Source organism: Cetorhinus maximus, chromosome 23 (genome assembly GCF_964194155.1).
Source record: "Cetorhinus maximus chromosome 23, sCetMax3.hap1.1, whole genome shotgun sequence".
Lineage (NCBI taxonomy): Eukaryota > Metazoa > Chordata > Chondrichthyes > Lamniformes > Cetorhinidae > Cetorhinus > Cetorhinus maximus.
The window spans coordinates 3215337-3235885 of NC_135901.1; the positions used below are offsets into that span (position 1 = coordinate 3215337).

The 20549-nt window shown below is 45.2% G+C and overlaps 1 protein-coding gene and 1 pseudogene across 1 annotated transcript in view; one reads left to right on the forward strand and one right to left on the reverse strand.

Annotated features, from left to right (window-relative positions):
- LOC144697717 (uncharacterized) overlaps nt 1–20549 on the forward strand; it is a gene marked incomplete at its 5' end in the record, with an annotated part of 37728 nt that overhangs the window by 12870 nt on the left and 4309 nt on the right. The window contains 3 exons of the mRNA XM_078569726.1: nt 8570–8731; nt 8953–9600; nt 12076–12136. Coding sequence (XP_078425852.1) covers nt 8570–8731; nt 8953–9600; nt 12076–12136 — 871 coding nt within the window. The remainder of the gene's footprint in view (nt 1–8569; nt 8732–8952; nt 9601–12075; nt 12137–20549) is intronic.
- On the reverse strand, nt 3812–5466 carry LOC144698114 (uncharacterized; annotated as a pseudogene).

The following is a 20549-nucleotide window of genomic DNA, read 5'->3' on the forward strand; positions in this document are numbered from 1 at the left end:
GCAGACAGGGCCTTGGTGTATTGCTCGTCTGAAGGACAGCAGCTCTGACAGTGCAGCACTCTCTCAGTGCTGGCACCAGGAATGTCAATTTTGATTGTTGTTCTTGGGCCCCTGGATTGGGACTGGAACCAACAACCTTCTGACTCAGAAGTAAGAGTGAGATCCACTGAGCCACTGCTGACACGATAGACAATACAGATTTAGAAAGGGAAAGTTACCCTTTAAAAGCCCCCACCCTTTGCCTCCAGCACCTAAATCTAATAATAAAAACCCTAGTATAAAAAACACATACAGGACTGACAAATGTTACAGTGTTGGTTTAGAGCCAAAGTTTCGAGTTCCCATTTGAGTTCCTACGCCTTTCTGTCTCTCTATTGCGCATGTGAATGACAGCCAGGCGATGGAGCTGAAGGCTCAATGTAGCTGAGAATAACAGGGCTTGTGGCCCAGTTGGGAAACTGCCACTGACGTCGCACTAATAGAGAGAGACAGGAAGGTGCTGGAGGAATGACTGGGAAATGGGCCTCCAGCCAATCAGGGAGGGAGAGATGGTGATGTGACCCCCCCCCCCCCAAGGTTCAGTGCTCCTGTGTCCAAAGTGGGGAGTCATGAGGACAGGGTACAGAGGGGCCAAAAAGAAACCATTTGGATCCAGAACATTGTGCACATCCTTTTACTCTGGTTGTCTTTGATCCCCAGGTAATTTTGTTTTTTTAAACCATGTTCTGTTACATTAATTTTATCAGTAAAAATATTTGATTTTGCTGGACTTTTGATTAGATTTATGCACTTTAGGGAAAGTGGGTGAAAGGAATTGGCAGGCTGTTTAACAGAAAGTGAGTCCCTCTAAGGTAATTGGCAAAGGATCCAGAAGGTGAGATGATGGTGGGGGGGTCGAAAACCAGGGGTCACAGTCTGAGGATATGGGGAAGACCATTTAGGACTGAGATGAGGAGAAATTTCTTCACCCAAAGAGTGGTGAGCCTGTGGAATTCGTTACCACGGAAAGTAGTTGAGACCAAAGCATTGTATGTTTTCAAGGAGTTAGATACAGCTCTTGGGGCGAAAGGGATCAAAGGGTATGGGAAGAAAGCGGGAGCAGGCTATTGAGTTGGATGATCAGCCATGATCATAATGAATGGCGGAGCCGAATGGCCTACTCCTGTTCCTAGTTTCTATGTAAATTTTATTTTTTTCACACAGCGAGTTGTTCTGATCTGCCTGAAAGCAGATTCAATTATTTATTTCCAAGGTGTAAATATTTGAAAGGGAAGAATTTGCAGGGCTGTAGGGAAAGAGGAGAGCAGTTGGATGAATCAGAAATTCCTTTCAAAGAGATGGCATGGGCATGATGAGCCAAATGGACTCATGCAGCCTGTGAATCTGAGCTTCCTGTCTTTGTGCAGGTTAAAAGGGTCAGATTTCATTTCAGCCTCTTCCTGGTATATATATTTAAAGAGACAAGTTTCTCTTTAGTTCTGAGGGACCGACATAACAATGTCTCCAATCCTCTGTATATTTAAACATTGAAGATTGCATGGCCAATTGTAGTCAACAGCCTTCCTGTCGCTCTCTCAGGAGGCAGCAAGAAAGCATTTGACTGCTTAACAATAGCAACCTCCGCTGAACATAATTAAACCACAACAACAAAAACAACCTGCATTTGTATAGCACCTTTAATCATGTGCTTCACAGGTGCCATTACTAAACAAAATTTTACACCGAGCCACATAAAGAGATGACCAGTAGCTTGGTTTTAAGGAGTTTCCTAAAGAAGCACAAAAGATCAAGGGGCAGAGAGGTTTAAGGAGGGAATTCCAGAGCATGGGACCCAGGCAGCTGAAGGCAAAGCCCCCAGTTGTTGTGCAATTGAAATTGGGGATATTGAAGAGGCCAAAATTAGTGAAGCACAGATATCTCAGAGGGTTTTAGGGATGGAGAAGATTACAGAGATGGGGAGAGGGGGATGTGAGACCATGTGGTGATTTGAAAAAAGGATGCTGGGGAGGGATTTGAAAAAAAAGAGAATTTTAAAATCGAGGTGTTGCTTGAGTGGGAGCCAGTGTTGGTCAGTGAGCACAGCGGGTGATAGGTGAACGGGACTGAGTGTGAGTTGGGAAACGGGCAGCAGAGTTTGTCGACTGAAGAAAACTGGTCCAGTTCTGTACATTTCCCATTACACTACTTATGTCTAAGATTGAGCTGACATCAAACCTTTCCATTGTGTAATCCGCTGATGTCATCACATTCTATTGTGATGATGTCATAAGATTACTTTCAGCATTTTTCTGATTATATAATCAGCTGACACCAGACTATATACTTTATTGGGAGTGTGGGATTAGCTGATGCCTGTACAATCCTTTACCTTTGCGCAGTAAGCAGAAACGATCGTTTGTGTGATTTCATAAATAGAATTTTTAACTACATGTACATAACTTATTTTTCAATACGGAAATGGTCTGGATCGTGAACATTTACCACTAAAATTAACCAATTTGCTAGCGCAAGCATATGTGACTTTTCAGCCAATTTGTTGTTCTTGTTTACAATAAATTGTTGGGGAGAAAAAAATGTTATTTCAACCAATCTCCTAATGTTATCAAATCCTTTTAAATATTTGAATATTGCTGAAAAAAGAGACATGCTGTCAAAGCTTTTCGTCTTGCACTCATCAGGATAGATGCAAGAATACCAAATGTCAAAGGGAACAACAGTTTAAACTGTCTGAGAAACAGGGTGCTAATTGGTTGTCATGGCATTGCCATGGAGAATGCACCAGGGAACAGTTACCCCAAGCTTTTGTTCAAATTCAGAAATGGCAAGTCAATTCTGATTGGTTGAGATGTTGCCATGGGGAATGCATCAAGGAACAATTGTCCCCTAAACTCCTGTTTAATTAAAAAGGCAAAATGCTTGGAACAAATTCCTTTTGTGTGCAGAAAACAGGGCCCAGTATTTGAATATGAAAAATCCAGTGCCTGGATCCAGTTTGCATGTTCACTACATCTAATCATTTCTTCCTATGGCCATAGCCTATTCGTGTACCACGTTTTGTTAAAATCTATCCATTAGTTTTTAAGATATATTGTTACAGACAGACAGACAAACAAACAGGGATGAAAACATTCTCTGTAAGGACAAGCTGAAAAAATAAACGTTTTTATTAAGACCGAGGAAGCCTTAGGCTAATCCACAGCCAACAACCTGCTCTGAAAACTCTGCTGATATTTTGACAGCTGTGATAAATTCCACCCCAGCAGCGTAGACAATCCACAACATTCCAAAGCAATCGCCATTCGAAATAAAACAAACCACAACAATTGAAAAGAAAAAGTCAATTCTCCTGCTCTCCCAATATGAACGGATCCTTCAAAAAAATTCCAGGATCCGGAACTACACCAAAGATAGGACAGTTCTTGCATGGTCGGTGTACCAAGTTTCAGTAAATCCATCCATTAATTTGTGAGATCAATTGTTTACAGACAAACATCTTCAATGGCAGAGATACTCTCAGTACATTGACCAGCCCCAAAATCTACTGTCTGCCAGTATTTCACAGGGGGAAAGGGGTGGATTCTCAGACGAGTAAGATAAGGCATCCCCTTTAAATAGCCAGTTCCCACAATGTATTCAGTGGCTTCTGGAGGGAAGCAGATTGGTCCACACTGGGAGTTCTTGCACTGCCCCTCCCCCCAGCCTCAGGTCAGCTGGCTCCTGCTCCTGCTGGACAATCTGCCTGTAAGAATAGGAGCGTGTTGATTTAAAAATAAACTTGCATTTATATAGCACCTTCCACCACCTCAGGGAGTCTCAAAGTGTTCCACTGCCAATGAAACGCTTTTTGAAATGTGGTCACACTGTAGGAAACGTGGCAACCAATTTGTGCACAGCAAGCTCCCACAGACGGCAATGGCCAGAGTGTCTGTTTTCACTGATGTTGATTGAGGGATAAATATCAGGCACCAGGACACCAGGGGAGATCTCCTCCCCCTCGTGCTCTCCTTCCAATTGTGGCCATTGAATCTTTTACATACACCTGAGAGGGCAGACGGGGTTCTCGGGTTAATGTCTCACTGGAAAGACGGTCCCTCCGACAGGTCAGCTCTCCCTCATAACTGGCACCGGAGGTGTCAGCCGTGGATTCTGGGGGCTTGAGTCTCTGGGTTGGGGATTCGAACACAGCACCTCCTGACTCAGAGGTAAGAGTGCGACCCACTGTCATGCTGTGTTGAATAAAATCATCTCGCTGGTGTTCTAGAATGATGGAATGGTTACAACACTGAAGAGAGGCTATTCAGCCCATTGTGTCTGTGCCAGCCCTCTGCAAGAGCAGCGAACATAGTGTCATTCCGCTACCTTTTCCACATAATCCTGTCAATTTTTCCCCTTCAGATAATGATCCAATTTTCTGTTGAAAACCATGACCGAATCTTCCTCCAAGCCCCTTCATCCCTGGCACCATTCTAGTACATCTCCAATCCTCCCCTTCACCAACTGTCAGAATGAACATGGTTCAGTCCTGGATGTGATTAACAGCAGCAATAACGGCAAAACCCAACCCCTGTAATTACTTGTGAACTCGCCGGTGTCTCAGCAGACTGGATAACTGACTGAAACCCTTCCCACACATAGAGCAGGTGAATGGCCTCTCACCAGTGTGAATTCGCTGGTGTCTCAGCAGGGTGGACGAATCTCTGAATCCCTTCCCACATTCAGAGCAGATGGACGGTCTCTCCCTGGTATGAACTCGCTGATGCATCACCAGGTTGCATGACTGAATGAATCCTTTCCCACATCCAGAGCAGGTGAATGGCCTCTTCCCATTGTGAACATGTTGGTGTGTCTGCAGGTGGGATAATTGAGTGAATCCTTTCCCACACTCGGAGCAGATGAAAGGCCTCTCCCCGGTGTGAACTCACTGGTGTGTCAGCAGGTTGGATGACTGAGGGAATCCCTTCCCACATGTAGAGCAGATGAAAGGCTTCTCCCCGGTGTGAACCCGCTGGTGTGTCAGGAGGGCAGATGAATCGCTGAATCTCTTCCCACACTCAGAGCAGGTGAATGGCCTCTCTCTGGTGTGAACTCGCTGGTGCATCATCAGGTTGGATGACTGAGTGAATGCCTTCCCACACTCAGAGCAGATAAATGGCCTCTCCCCAGTGTGAACTCGCTTGTGTGTCAGCAGGTGAGATGAATTACTGAATCCCTTCCCACATTCAGAGCAGACGAAAGGCCTCTCCCCGGAGTGAACTCGCTGGTGTTTCAGCAGGGTGGATGACTGAGTGAATGCTTTCCCACACTCAGAGCAGGTGAAAGGCCTCTCCCCAGTGTGAATGCGTTGATGAGTTTCCAGCGCAGATGGGGTGCAGAATCCCTTCCCACAGTCCCCACATTTGTACGGTTTCTCCATGGTGCAGGTGTCCTTGTGTCCCTCCAGGTTAACCGCTCAGTTGAAACCTCATCTTCACACAGAACGTGTGTACAATCTCTCCCGGCTGTGAATGGCGTAATGTTGTTTCAGACTGTATAACTGTTTAAAGCTCTTTTCACAGTCAGTGCACTGGAGCACTGTCACTCAGTTGTCTGTGTCTCATTGCTTTTCCAGTCACACTGATGCTTGAAATGTTTTCCCACAGACAGAACAGGGGAACATTTCTCCTTCCACATTCAAAGGGCTGATGATATTCAGGTCCTGATGAATCCAATAACTCTGTCAGATCTTGATGCGATATTTGGTTTGAGTTTCCCAGATACAAGTCCTCTCCTAATATCCTGTAAAAGGAGTTTACAAAAGTTATCATTGTCAGTGCAGGATAAAAATTCACAACACATAATTCTAGTTTCTACGGAACATTCTTTCTCTCATATTCCCCAGAAGCAGTAGCTCTCTGTCCCACACACAGTCCCTCCATTCTCACTTTGCTGTAACTCCCAAATCTCCTGAAGGTGCCATTTCATGCTGATCAGCAGATCCATGTGCACTGCTTCCTGTCCAGGGCACAGGGGCCTTTGAAATCATTATGCAGGCTATATATATATGTATACATTACTGGATTTAAAATGTGCATAATATACACTGGCATTACTTGATTAAAGATACAGAGAGGATGCAAGGAAGAGCTTTATTTAGGAGCGAATGTGCATGACCTGGAACTCACTGCCTACAAGGGTGGAGGAACTCGCGATGATCAGTGATTTCAAAATGAAATTGGTGGACACTTGAAGGAAATAAACTTGTAGGAGAACGGGGTAGAGAGGGAGAATGGGATGGATGGCTCTAGAGAGAGTCAGCATGGACTTGAGTTGCTGAATGCATTCCTGTGCTGTAATGACTCGATAACTGGAAATATATAACGGTAGCTAGAGTACTATATTACAAGACTAGACATATTTATAAATGAAAGTTATTATCGGTCAACAAAAAATATATCAAATATTTACCATATAAAAACATTCGACATATCTCTGCCCTATATTAGTTTACTGCCAGCTTAAATGTCAGGCATCTCCTGGGGAATCCGCCTATTTTATTGGAAATACTAGGAAAGAGGCTATCCTTTTAGCCAGACAAATAAATGTGTCAAGCTGAGGGAGTAAAGGGTGTCAATGTCTTTAAGAGAGAGCGAGAGAGAAAGAGAGACCTGGGTCAACCTTTCCACAGTCTGCACCCTCTTCCTTTCCCTTCAGTTCCTGCAGGTCAACAATTTAAACCCAGAATTAGAAAAGAAATGGAAAGGGGGAGAAAAAGAAAGTGTTTTACTCACAGATATTTGACACGGGACTGGGGAGAAAGTTTTCGTGTGTGAGAAGCTAAATCCTCATTCAGAGAGAGAAGCAGCATCAGCAGCTTTGCTGGGCAGTAACGGACAGGTTTAAAAGCTCATTGTCCAACATCCGCATTCAAACAATGGGGGAAGCTCCGTGTCGGCAATGCGACAGTGCCCGCGCTCTGATTGGTTGGAGGACCATCCACCTTCCGGTCGTCCAGCTCCTCCCATTGGTTAACCTCGGTCCGACCACAATGAGGGAGAGTAACCCGAGCGCGTGTTCGGTGGAGAGAGTTTGACCATCAAGTCCAGTGCTCTCAATGTGAACTGGGAACGCTCCTCTGAATCATTGTGACGCCTGAATCAGCCAATAGGACTGACTGTGCTCCGCGGTGACGTCCTCGGGTTCCAGTTTGCAGACCAGGCGCGCGGACACGGTAGCCCCACCCATTGTTCCCCATCCCCCTAACCTCCTCGAGCCAAAGTTTCCAGGCAACCGGCTGACGGCTCCGGCCAGAGCGAGAAGCCGCTCAGCGAATTCCCCCTCTGTCTACGGCGACTGGCTTCTCCAAAAAGAGATCGAGAGCGACCGCTGACGGCAGCCGCACTGCGCCTGCTCCGGACAGAAAGCGCTTTCTGCGCCTGCGTGCTGGGCTGCCAGCTATGGGAGTGGGGAGGGGACTGTGTAAAATGTCTTCTCATTTTCTTCCAATGCAATTTGATTTTAAACGGCACAGCATTTGTGTTTAGGTTCATAAACATTAAAACTTCTTCCTCGGTCCAACATCTGTGAGTAAATCACTTTCTTTCCTTCCCCTGGGAAGTACAGAGAGTTGTGGGACTCTGTAACTGGAATTAGTGCCAAATATGCTGAGGGGGGAAATGCTGGTGATTTTGTGGACCAGGCTGATGCTCCAGCTGTTTAAAGTCATATTTATCCGGTCTATTGAAATGCTATTTGTCTGTTAATGCAGGCTTCATTTATGTTGAATTTAGTTTGATTGTTACCGGCATCGTTTTTAAAAAATAAAACCTTGTCCTTCTGTTTATTCCGTTGGGGTTGTCTGGGAATTTGTATATTTTAAGGTTATTGGTTTCCACAGGGATCGTAACAACAGAGAAATGTCTAGTTATTTATTATTCTGTATTAAAGTTCATTTATTATTATTTCTAGTCCTGTAATAATACTGTAGCTGCATTATATATTTCCGGTCATAGACTCATTACAGCACAGATGGTGTCCAATTGGAAACTCAGATCCATGCTGACATTCTGTAGAGTAATCCAGTGAGTCCCATTCTCCATCTGTATCCTCGTTCCCCTGAAAGTTTTTCTTTCAACTCCCTATCCAATTTCATTTTGAAACCATTGATCATCTCCGGTTCTGCCATCCTCATAGGCATCGAATTCCAGGCCATGACTACTCGCTGTCTAAATAAAGTTCTTCCTCAAATCCCCTCTGTATCGCTAATCAAGTATTACAATCTTTTTGGCTCCTTCAGGAGAATTGGGAGTGTATAAATGAGATATAACAGAGTGAGAATGAAGGGAGTAAAAACAGAAAATGGTGCAAAAAACTCAGCAGGTCTGGCAGCATATGTGGAGTGAGAAACAGAGCTAACATTTTGAATCTGTCTGAACATTCCTGAGAGCTCAAAATGCAGGGAGCATGTTGGGAATGGAGATTTACAGCTTTTGGGGAATGAGAGGGGAAAGAATGTTCCATAGAAACTAGAATTGTCTGTTCTGAATTTCTATCGCAGACTTTCTGTGATGACTTTTGTAAACTCCTTTTACAGGACGTTAGAAGGGGATGATTTGCAGTCAGAAAGCTCAAACCAAAGGTCACGTCAAGATCTGGCAGAGCCACTCGATTCATCGGGATCTGAATATCAGCAGCCTTTGAACCTAGAAGAAATATTTGTCTGTTATGTCTGCTTCAAAGTATTTGAAACATCAGTGTGACTGGAAAAGCACCGATTCTCACACACCCGAGTGAGTGTATTCCAATGCACTGGCTTTGGAAGGAGCTATGAACTGTTATACAGTCTGAAGAAACATTGCAGCTTTCACAGCCGGGGAGACCGCACAGGGGTTGTGTGTTTGAGCGAGGCTTCAACTGATTGTCAAACCTGGAGAGACACAAGGGTACTCGCACCATGGAGAAACCATGGAAATGTAGGGATTGTGGGAAGGGATTCCGATGCCCGTCTGCATTGGAAATTCATCAACGCAGTCACACTGGGGAGAGGCCATTCACCTGCTCTGAGTGTGGGAAGGCATTCAGTGGTTCATGGCAGCTGCACGCACATCAGCGAGTTCATGCAGTGGAGAGGCCATTCACCTGCTCTCAGTGTGGCAAGAGATTCAGTGATTCATCAACCCTGCTGAGACACCAGCGAGTTCACACTGGAGAGAGGCCGTTCACCTGCTCTGAGTGTGGGAAGGGATTCACCCAGTTATCCAACCTGCTAACACACCAGGAAGTTCACACCGGGGAGAGGCCATTCACCTGCTCTCATTGTGGGAAAGGATTCACTCGGTTATTCAACTTGCAGACACATCAGCGAGTCCACACCGGGGAGAGGCCGTTCACCTGCTCTGTGTGTGGGAAGGGTTTCACCCAGTCATCCAACCTGCTGCTACACCAGCAACTTCACACTGGGGAGAGGTCATTCCTCTGCTCTCAGTGTGGGAAGGGATTCACTCGATTATCCAGCCTGCAGAGGCACCAGCGAGTTCACACCGGGGAGAGGCCTTTCATCTGCTCTGTGTGTGGGAAGGGATTCACTCAGTCATCCCATCTGCAGACACACCAGCGTGCTCACAAGTGATCACAACGATTGGATTCTGATCTTATTGCTGCTGTTAATCACATCCAGAACTGAACCATGTTCATCCTGACAGTTGGTGAAGTGGGAGGATCCCTTTCTGCTGGACTGGCCGGTCTCACAACTTGGTTTCCAGTGGGCTGATGCTCTTTGAGGCTTGTTGCGAATATCTATTGCACATTTCATATGGATCATAAAATAAAATGCTGTATGGATGGAAAAAGATATTCATGCATTTCTGTTTGGAATCGCCCAAAGCATGCCACGTTGCCATGGAGATGGGCTGTTGGAGTTAGAAGTTTAATTTATCTGGGTGTTTCCCACAGAAGGCAGTTGCACATCTGGGCTTGTGTATTTTGCAGCTCACTTGGAGTTGGTGAGGGAAAAGAAGCTGGAAGATTTGCCTGGCTTGGAGCTAGAGGATGAAATCTACAGTGGCCCTCCCAGTGAAAGGCCTTGTGGTAGAAAGCAGTTAATCATATGAATTAGGAGCAGGTGTTGGCCATTCAGGCCTGTGAGCCTGCTCAGCCATGTGATAAGATCATAGCTGATCTGATTGAGGCCCCAACTCTACTTTCCTGTCTACCCCCATAATCTCTGATTCCCTGTCAATCAAGAATTAACTCAACCTCAAAATTATTCAGTAGCCTCCACTGCTTTCTGGTGAAGAGAATTCCACAATAGACGACCCTGTGAGAAGACAAATTTCTCCTCATCTCTGTCCTAAATGGGAGACCCCTTATTTTTAAACAGTGGCCCCTAGTTGTCGTCTCTCCCATAAGGAGAAACATCCTCAGCCTCCGAAGTGGCCGGGAGGCACAGATTTGTTTCAGCTCAAAAGGAGGCCATTCAGCCCATCGTGACTGCACCGGCTCTTTGAATGGTCATTTGATTTAGAGCCGCTCTCCCGCCTTCTACCTATAAACCTGCATGTTCTTCCTTTTCCGATAACAGTCTAATTCCCTTTTGAATGCTTCAATTGAACCTGCCTCCACCACACTCCCAGGCAGTGCATTCCAGACCTTAACCACTCACTGCGTGAAGAAGGTTTTCCTCGTGTCACTTTTGCTTCTTTTACCAACTACTTTAAATCTGTGCCCTCTCGTTTTAGATCCTTTCAGAAGGGGGATCTCATCAGATTCTCCCCATCAACCCTGTCCAGACCCCTCATGATTTTGAATACACTTCCAGCCCACTGAAACACCAGTTCTTCAGACTGGTGAGAGGCCATTCATCTGCTCTGAGTGTGGGAAGGGATTCACTCATCATCCCACCTACTGGCACACCAGGGAATTCACAAGTAACTATTGTGATTGGATTTTGCTGTTAATCACAAACAGAACTGAACTATGTTTATTGGGGTCTGTTTCTGCTGATGTTAATAAACTCCAGCCCAGTTATAGGGCATAATATTGTGGATAAAATTCAAATCAGCAGCTTTGTGTTAAATACAGTGTGTTGAGTCTTTTTAGTATCTCTGAGACAAGTTAGTTCCTTTTGAAGGGCTCTCCCTCTCCCCTGTCTCCTCCATCCTCATTGCCAACAAGTGTGAGAAGCTCATGGAGTTTCTTTGTCACTAAGATTGAAACAATTTGATCAGCTGCCTCTGCTGCCTCCCTCCCTTCCACTAGATCACCAGTCCAATTAACCTTGAATGTTCCCCCCTCGCCCTGAACGTACATCTTTCTGTAGTTTCTCTCCCATGTCCCCTCGTTCCTTCTCAGCACTTAGCTTTGCCATGAGACCCATCTCCTGCTACCCCAGCCCTATTTTCACTCATTTGTTGATCTCCAAGCTTCCCATGTTCATTAACATTGTTAACAGTTCTCTCTCTTCAGGCACTGCTCCTCTCTCCTTCAAATCTGACATTATCACCCCCTCCTCAATAAAATCAACCATTGATCCCACCATCCTTGCAAACCACTCCAAGCTCCCTTTCCCCTTCAAAGTCCTGAAATGTGTTGACACCTCCCAAATCCTGCCCATCTTTTTGGAATTCCATTTTTGAATCTGAACATATGAAATAAGAGCAGAAGTAGGCCATTTGGCCCCTCGACACATAAGATTTCTGCCTCTGCCACATTATCGAAGTAGCTCTTCTCATCGTCCTAAACTGCATCCAATGTAACCAAGGTAAACTCTCCCTCATTGTCCTTTGTCCTTCTTGGCCCATCTACAGTCTTTGACACCATTGACCAAACCATCCATAGCGATGGTGAATAAATGCTGGCCTAGCCACATCCCATAAATGAATTAAAACATAAATTCCTTCAATGCCTCTTCATTGTTGTCCAGCTGGGTGGGACTGATCCCTGATTCCTTTATTATCAAATTGCAGCAAGAGGATCAGCTGCAGTAGCTGTGATTATTTGAGTTTTTTTTACAAACTGACTCACTGGGAAAATGATCATGTGTCACTAGACATTAACATAAAAATGTTCCATTATCGGTCTCACATTGACTGTCTCTTACAGACCAAGTCCTTCTAAATATATCACCGCTCCTGGATTAGATCAACAGGGAAAAGTGAAGACGGTATAGTCCACAACCCAATCTAATAGCAGTAAAAATATCTGAAAATTCCCATTAAAATGCAAGGCATTGCAGAGCAACTGTGTCTTCTGTGAGTCATTACACAGATTGGCCAAAAGCTCCATTATTGCAGGATGCGGATGGTAGAAGATGGAGCTTGATCTTTCTTATTTTTCAACACCGACATTAGCGGAATCTCACCCCCACTTTCCTAGAATCAAACGAAGATTAAGTGAGTTCGACCTCTAATGGCGGCCGCAGTACCCACAATACCATACGGCTCAGAAACCGCTCTATCTGCCGCGGGTTGGCCGGTTGGGTCGCGCATGCTCGGAGGGTCCTGGTCCCTTTGTTTGAGGTTGTTCCCGGAGAGAAGCCGGAAGCGGCGGATAGTGAGAGTGGAGAATGTTCATTGTTTAATATTCGGCTCTGGGGCCGCACTCGGGATTTGTAAACCCCGCCCCCCTGCCCGGGGTTTATTCACCCGACTGTTCACGATGCGCGGCTGATTGACGGCGGAGCTAGACCAATAGGAAGAGGGGGCGGGGTTGGAGGCATAAGCACCGACGGCTGATCCTCCAACCAATTGGAGTGAATGAGGGGCGGGGCTGAGTCCAGATCATTGGCTGAAACTCTGCATCATTTTGAAATGGGCAATGGGAGATGTCACAGAGCTGGAAGCAGGCAGCCTGGAGTATTGTGTGCAGTTTTCGTCTCCTTACCGAAGAAAGGATATACTTGCCACAGAGGAAGTGCCTGCAAAGCTTCACCAGCCTGATTCCTGGGATGGCAGGATTGTTGTATGAGGAGAGTTTTGGGTCGACTAGGGCTGTATTCACTAGAGTTCAGAAGAATGAGAGGGGACGTCATTGAAACGTATAAAATTCAGACAGAAGTGTACAGACTGGATGCAGGGATGATGTTTCTCCTGGCTGGGTTTGGAGGGGTGGGTGGTGGGGGGCGTCTGGAACAAGGGGTCAGTCTCAGGATATGGTGCAGGCCATTTAGGACTGAGTTGAGGAGAAATTTCTTTGCTCAGTGCATGGTGAACCTGCGGAATTGTCTATCACAAAAGGCTGTGGAGGCCAAGCCGCTGAATAGATTTCTAGACATGAAAGGCATCAAGGGGTTTGGGGAAAGAGGGGGAGTATGATGTTGAGGTAGAGGGTCAGCCATGATCATTTGAATGGAAGAGCAGGCTCGAGGAGCCAAATGGCCTACTCCTGCTCCTATTTTCTATGTTTCTAAGTGTCTATGCCTTGGTAAAGGAGTGGATGTTGGTCACAAAATCAGCTCAGGGTGAAATCAACATTGAGATGATGAACAATGTGGCTCAGACTCAGACGGTGGCCAGAATAACAACAGAACAATAGAATCCAACCAATACGGTCAGATGTGAACTTACTGGTGTGTCAGAAGGTTGAATGATCGAGTGAATCCCTTCCCAGATTCAGTGCAGGTGAATGGTTTCTCTCCATTGGTATTTCATCTGATCTTTAGAGCTTTGAAAACTCTTCAGACAGTGAGAACAATTAAAAGGTCTCTTATCAGACTGAACAACCTGATGGGCAGTAAGATTGGACACACAAGTGAATCAGGATGGGATGTGTCAATCAATTTCAGTTATGGAGCAGCTCTATTAAGAGAAAGGCAGGACAAACTTAAAGACTAAAGGTAAAGTTCAGGCAGTGATTTACAGAACAACGTGAGCTCTATACTTCCCTTGTCATATCTGGACAGCAGAGCACGCTTCTTTCCTTGGAGCTTCCAGTTTTCTTGTGGAGTTTCCAGCTTTCGTGTTTCTTTCTCTTCTTTCCTTTGTTCTTTTCTCCACTGTACCAAACCCCTCAGGTGGACTGTTCTTATGTTGGAAACCCCCCCAACTGGCTCCCTTGAGGCCACCAATCAGAACTGTCCATGGACATTTCACTATTCAATCATGTGGCTCTTGTCCAAACACAGGTGTGTTCATGTGAACAGCATTTGCCTGTTGATGAGAGCACACATATTCCTCTGTGATTACATAGAACTTCTGCACCTCCACCATCTCACAGTTCTAAACTCGGACAAGCCGGTTCAAAGCATGACATCACCTCCACAGATTCTACCCTACAGATCAACACACAGGCAAAGAAAGAACACAACTCCTGCAGACTATATTAATACACAGTCAAAGAAAGAACAGAATTCTCACAGACTGTATCCGGAGAATGGATGACTGAGTGAATCTCTTCCCACACACGGAGTAAGTTTTACAGTTTCTCCTCACTGTGAATGTGCTGGTGTTTCTGGAAGCTGGATGATTCGGTGAATCCCTTCCCACACACAGTGCAGGTGAATGGCCTCTCCCCAGTGTGACTGTGCCAATGAGTTCCCGGCTGGGATAGAGAACTGAATCCCTTCCCACAGTCCCCACATTTCCATGGTTTCTCCCTGTTGCTTAATCTTTGCTGACAATTCTTACTGACTTACACACTCTTCAAAGTGAAACCTCCATTATGAAATTAAATTATCAAACAACAGGAATCAAAACAGTGAAATATTTTACAGGCACATCAATAAAAGCTTAATCAATCAACATTGATATTGATGAAGTTTGGAAGTCGCTGAGTTCAATCATTTCTCACACAGCAGCAGTAACATTTGGTAAAGGTGGAATCCTCAATAAAGGCTGGGTTGAGACCTACTGAGCAGAGATGACATCTGTCATTGAAGCAAAAAGCAAAGCCTACCTGATGCACAACAGAAACCCAATAGCTAAGTACTGTGTGCAGTGCCCTGTTGCTGGTGTCCATGTGTCTCTCCAGGTTGGACGATCAGTTAAGCCATACACAGGATTATATAGGATATACAGCACAGAAAGAAGCCATTCAGCCCAACCAGTGCATGTTGGTGTTTATGCTCCACTCAAGCCACCTCTCATCTTTCCACTTCTAAATTTATCATCATGACCTAATATTTCCTTCAGCCACATATGTTTGTCTAGCCTCCCCATGAATACACATATACTATTCACTTCACCCACTTCCTGTGGTCTTGAGTTCCACATTCTCACCACTCTCTTGGTGAAGAAGTTTCTTCTGAATTCCCTATTGGATTTCTCGGTGACTATCTTATATTGATGGTCTCTAGTTTTGCTCTTCCCCACAAGAGGAAACATTCTCTCTGTTTCCTCTGCATTAAAACTTTCATAATTTTAAAGTGCTGAATTAGTTCAGCTTCAGACATCTTTTTTCAAGAGAAAAGAGATACTGTCTATTTATTCTTTCCTGATATGTAAACCCATGCATTTCTGGTATCATTCTTATCAATTTTCTCTGCACCCTCTCCAGTGTCTCTATATCCTTTCTATAATTTGGTGACCAGAACTTCACACAGTACTTGACTGTTGGGTTTATTTTGTGTGTCAAAAGGAGATCTTCCCTCCACAGCTTCCAACCTCATAGTCTCCCAACCTCCCACAACTCGTTCTCCGGTACATCGATGACTGCTTCAGTGCCACTTCATGCTGTCACCTGGACCTGGAAAAAATTATTAATTTTGCTTCCAATTTCCACCCCTCCAACACTTTCACATGGTCTATCACTGACACTTCCCTTTCCTTCCTTGACCTCTCTGTCTCAATTTCTGGTGATAGACTGTCCACCAATATTCATGACAAGCCCACCGACTCCCATAGCTACATCGATTACAGCTCCTCACACCCTGCTTCCTGTTAGGACTCCATCCCATTCTCTCAGTTCCTTCGCCTCCGTCGCATAGTTCTGATGATGCCACTTTCCAAAACAGTTCTTCTGACATGTCTTCCTTCTTCCTTAACCGAGGTTTTCCACCCACGGTAGTTGACAGGGCCCTCAACTGTGTCCGACCCATCTCCCGTGTATCTGCCCTCACACCTTCCTCTCCCTCCCAGAACCATGATAGGGTCCCCCTTGTCCTCACTTATCACCCCACCAGCCTCCGCATTCAAAGGATCATCCTCCACCATTTCCGCCAACTCCAGCATGATGCCACCACCAAACACATCTTCCCTTCACTCCCCCTGTTGGCATTCCATAGGGACCGTTCCCTCTGGGACACCCTGGTCCACTCCTCCATCACCCCCTACACCTCAACCCCCTCCCATGCAATCGCAGAAGGTACAACACCTGCCCCTTTACTTCCCCCCTCCTCACCATCCAAGGGCCCAAACACTCCTTTCAAGTGAAGCAGCAATTCACTCGCACTTCCATCAATTTAGTCTACTGCATTTGCAGCTCCCAATGTGGTCTCCCCTACATTCGAGAGACCAAACACAGACTGGGTGACCACTTTTTGGAACACCTTCGGTCTGTCCGCAAGCATGACCCAGACCTTCCTGTCGCTTGCCATTTCAACACACCACCCTGCTCTCATGACCATCCTTGGCCTGCTGCAATGTTCCAGTGAAGCTCAACGTAAACTGGAGGAACAGCACCTCATCTGCCAATTAGGCACTTTACAGCCTTCTGGACTTAACATTGAGTTCAAAAACCTCAGGTCACGAACTCTCTCCTCCATCCTCACCCCCTCTTTTATCCCCCTTTTTAAATTTAATTTTATTTACATATATATATATATATATATTTCTTTTCTCACTGATTTCTATTATTATTTTTGAAATTTAATTCTATTCATTGTTTATTTCCCACCTTTAAGCCTATTTCAATCCCCTCCCCCACACCTCACCCCCCACTAGGGACATCGGTCACTGCTCACCCTGCTTTCCACCCTTAATGTCACCATTAGCACATCCTTTAGCTCATATCACCATCGTCAACACCCCTTTGACCTTTTATTTATGACATCTTTTGCAGTCTCTCCTTTGCCTCCACCGATCACTGGCCCTCTATCCAGCTTCACCTGTCCCACCCCCTTTAACAGCTTATATTTCACTACATTTCTATTTCTCTTTAGTTCTGATGAAGAGTCATATGGACTCGAAATGTTAACTACTCTTTCTCTCCACAGATGCTGTCAGACCTGCTGAGTTTTTCCAGCAATTTTTGCTTTTGTTCCCTTCAATTGTCTGTCTCTGGACACCACTCGCAATGCGCATGTGCACCGATATAGATGGAGCAGCCGTATTGAACATGCTCCAGCTCACAATGCCCGTGTGATTGATGGTAGCTCCAGGCCAGTAGGAGGAAGGAGCGGGATGGAGGACCGAACGGGAGCAGCAGGTCCCCCCACCCAATCGGAGTGAGTGAGGGGCATGGCTGAGCACGGATCTCCCTCATTTGTTGAACAGAGTCACATAGAGTTATACAGTTCAGAAACAGGCCCTTCGGCCTATTGGGACTGTGCCAGCCATCAAGCACCTGTCTATTCTAAACCCATATTCCACCATCTGGCCCGTAGCCCTATATGCTATGGCTTTTCAAGTGCTCATCTAAATACTTCTTAAATGTTGCGAGGGTTCCTGCCTCTACCAACCCCTCAGGCAGCGTGTTCCATATTCCTACCACCCTCTGGGTGAAATATTTTTCCTCAAATCCCCTCTAAACCTCCTGCCCCTTACCTTAATTCCATGCCCCCTATTATTGACACCTCCGCTAATTATGCCCATCATAGTTTTGTAAGCCTCTAATGTGTTCCCCCTCAGCCTTCTCTGCTCTAAGGGAAACAACCCTAGCCTATCCAATCTCTCTTCATAGTTGAAACGGTCCAGCCCAGGCAACATCCTGGTGAATCTGCCCTGCACCCTCTCCAGTGCAATCATATCCTTCCTATAGTGTGGCGACCAGAACTGCACACAGTACTCCAGCTGTGGCCTAACTAGCATTTTATACAGCTCGAACATAACCTCTCTGCTCTTATATTCTACGCCTCAGCTAATAAAGGCAAATATCCCATATGCCTTCTTAACCACTTTATCTACCTGTGCTGCTGCTTCCAGGGGTCTATAGACATGTACACCAATGTCACTCTGATCCTCTGTACTTCCTAGGGTCCTACCATTCATTATGTATTCCTAGCCTTGTTAGTCCTCTCAACATGCATCACCTCACATTTCTCAGGGTTAAATTCCATTTTCCACTGCTCTGCCCATCTTACCAGCCCATCTATATCATCCTGTAATCTAAGGCTTTCCTCCTCACTATTTACAACACTACCAATTTTTATGTCATCTGTGAACTTACTGGCCACTGAAACTCTGCATCATTTTGAAAGCTGATTTTGTCTCAAACTCCACGAGAAAACTTGATGAAACCCTTTGTGTGTGGAGCAAACATTTCAGAAATTCTTATTGAAATGGATTTATTCACAAGGAATGAAATAAATGTACTTAATTAGAGAACCATAAATAATATGTACCATTTAACAACACTAGATATACCTCTGCCCTATATTAATTTATTGGCCCCTGGGTACCCGCCCCTTTAACTGTGAATATTAAGAAAGAGGCCATCCTTTGTCAGACAAATAAATGTGTCAAGCTGGGAAAGCAAAAGATGTCAATGTTTTTAAGAGGGAGAGTGACCTGGTCCAAACTTTCCATGGAGCTTTTTTGTCACTAAGATTGAGACAATCCGATCAGCTGCCTCTGCTGCTTTCCTCCCTTCCACTGACTCACTGGGTCAAACTGCCTCTAAAGAGCCCCCTTGCTGCAGCCCTGAATCTGCTTTTTTCTTTAGCTTCTCTCCAATCTTCCCTCATGCTTCTCAGAACTTATCTTTTCCATAAAACCCACCTCCTCCATTCCTATTCCAATTGATCACCCAACCTTCCCATGTTCGCTGATATTGTTAACAGCTCTCTCTCTCTTCAGGTACTGTCCTTTCCTTTAAATCTGCCATAACTACTTATCCTCCAGAAAACAAGCCCTTGACCCCAATGTTCTTGCCAACTACCACTCTAATCACCCTTTCCTCTCCAAAGTCCTTGTCACCTCCCAAATCCAAGCACATTTTCCCAGAACTCCATGTTTGTATCCCTTCAATGAGATTTCTGTAACTGCCACAACATTGAAACAGCTCTTAGTTAAGTCACAAATTACAGCCTATGTGAATATGGCAGAGGTAAATTCTGCCGCAATTTCCTTCTCGTCCTGTCTGCAGTCTTTGACACCATTAACCAAACCATTCTCTTCGAATGCCTCTGCACCGTTGATTCCTTTCTCTTGATTCCTTTCTTACCTATCTCACTGTAGCTAGAGAATAACCTGTAGCAGCTGTGATTATTTTCTTTACGTTTTTACAAACTGACTCAGTTGGTAAGTGATCAGGTGTCACTGAACTATGATATTAAAATGTTCCTTTATCCCTCTAAATGCGATTGTATCTTGCAAGCCAAGTCCTTTTAACTACAGTAGCCCTTCTGGATTCGATCAACAGAGAAGAGCGAAGACATCACCATCCACAACCCAAGCTCGTAGTCGTAAAAACATTTGATAATTCCCATCAAATGCAAAACATAGCAAAAGAATTATGTATTGGTCTGTTACAGATTTATGAAACGGATTCATTGCAAAGATTGGCCAACAGATCCATTGTTGCAGGGTTTGGATGGTAGGAGGTGGGCCTTGGTCTTTCTTAGTTGCAATCTCTATATCAACATAACCTTGCCTTCATTTCCTTAGATTCAGACAAAAATTAAGTCAGTTCCAATGAAGAGTCATAGTGGGTTTGAAACGTTATCTCTGTTTCTCTCTCCACAGGTGCTGCCAGAGTTGCTGAGTTTTTCCAGTATTTTCTGTTTTTATTTCAGATTTCCAACATCTGCAGTATTTTGCTTTTATTTTAATGATCAACGGACTCTGGGTCTCTAATGGCATCCATATTACCCACAGTCCCAAACATCTCAGAAACCGCTCTATCTGCTGCGGGTTGGCCGGGTGAATTGTGCATGCTCGGAGGGTCCTGGTCTCTTTGTTTGAGGTTGTTCACAGAATCACACAGTGCAGAAGAGGCCCTTCGGCCCTTCAAGTCTGCACCAACACGTGAGAAACACCTGACCTACCTACCTAATCCCATTTACCAGCACTTGGCCCATAGCCTTGAATGTTATGATGTGCCAAGTGCTCATCCAAGTACTTTTTAAAGGATGTGAGGCAATCCTCCTTCATCACCCTCTCCCAGGCAGCGCATTCTCCACCCTCTGGGTATAAAAGTTTTTCTTCACATCCTCCCTAAACCTCCTGCCCCTCACCTTGAGCTTGTGTCCCCTTGTGACTGAGCCTTCAACTAAGGGGAACAGCTGCTCCCTATCCACCCTGTCCATGCCCCTCACAATCTTGTACACCTCGATCAGGTCGCCCCTCAGTCTTCTCTGCTCCAAGGAAAACAACCGAAGTCTATCCAACCTCTCTTCATAACTTAAATGTTAATAAAGGCAAGTATCCCATATGCCTTCTTAACCACCTTATCTACCTGTCCGGCGGATAGTGAGAGTGGAG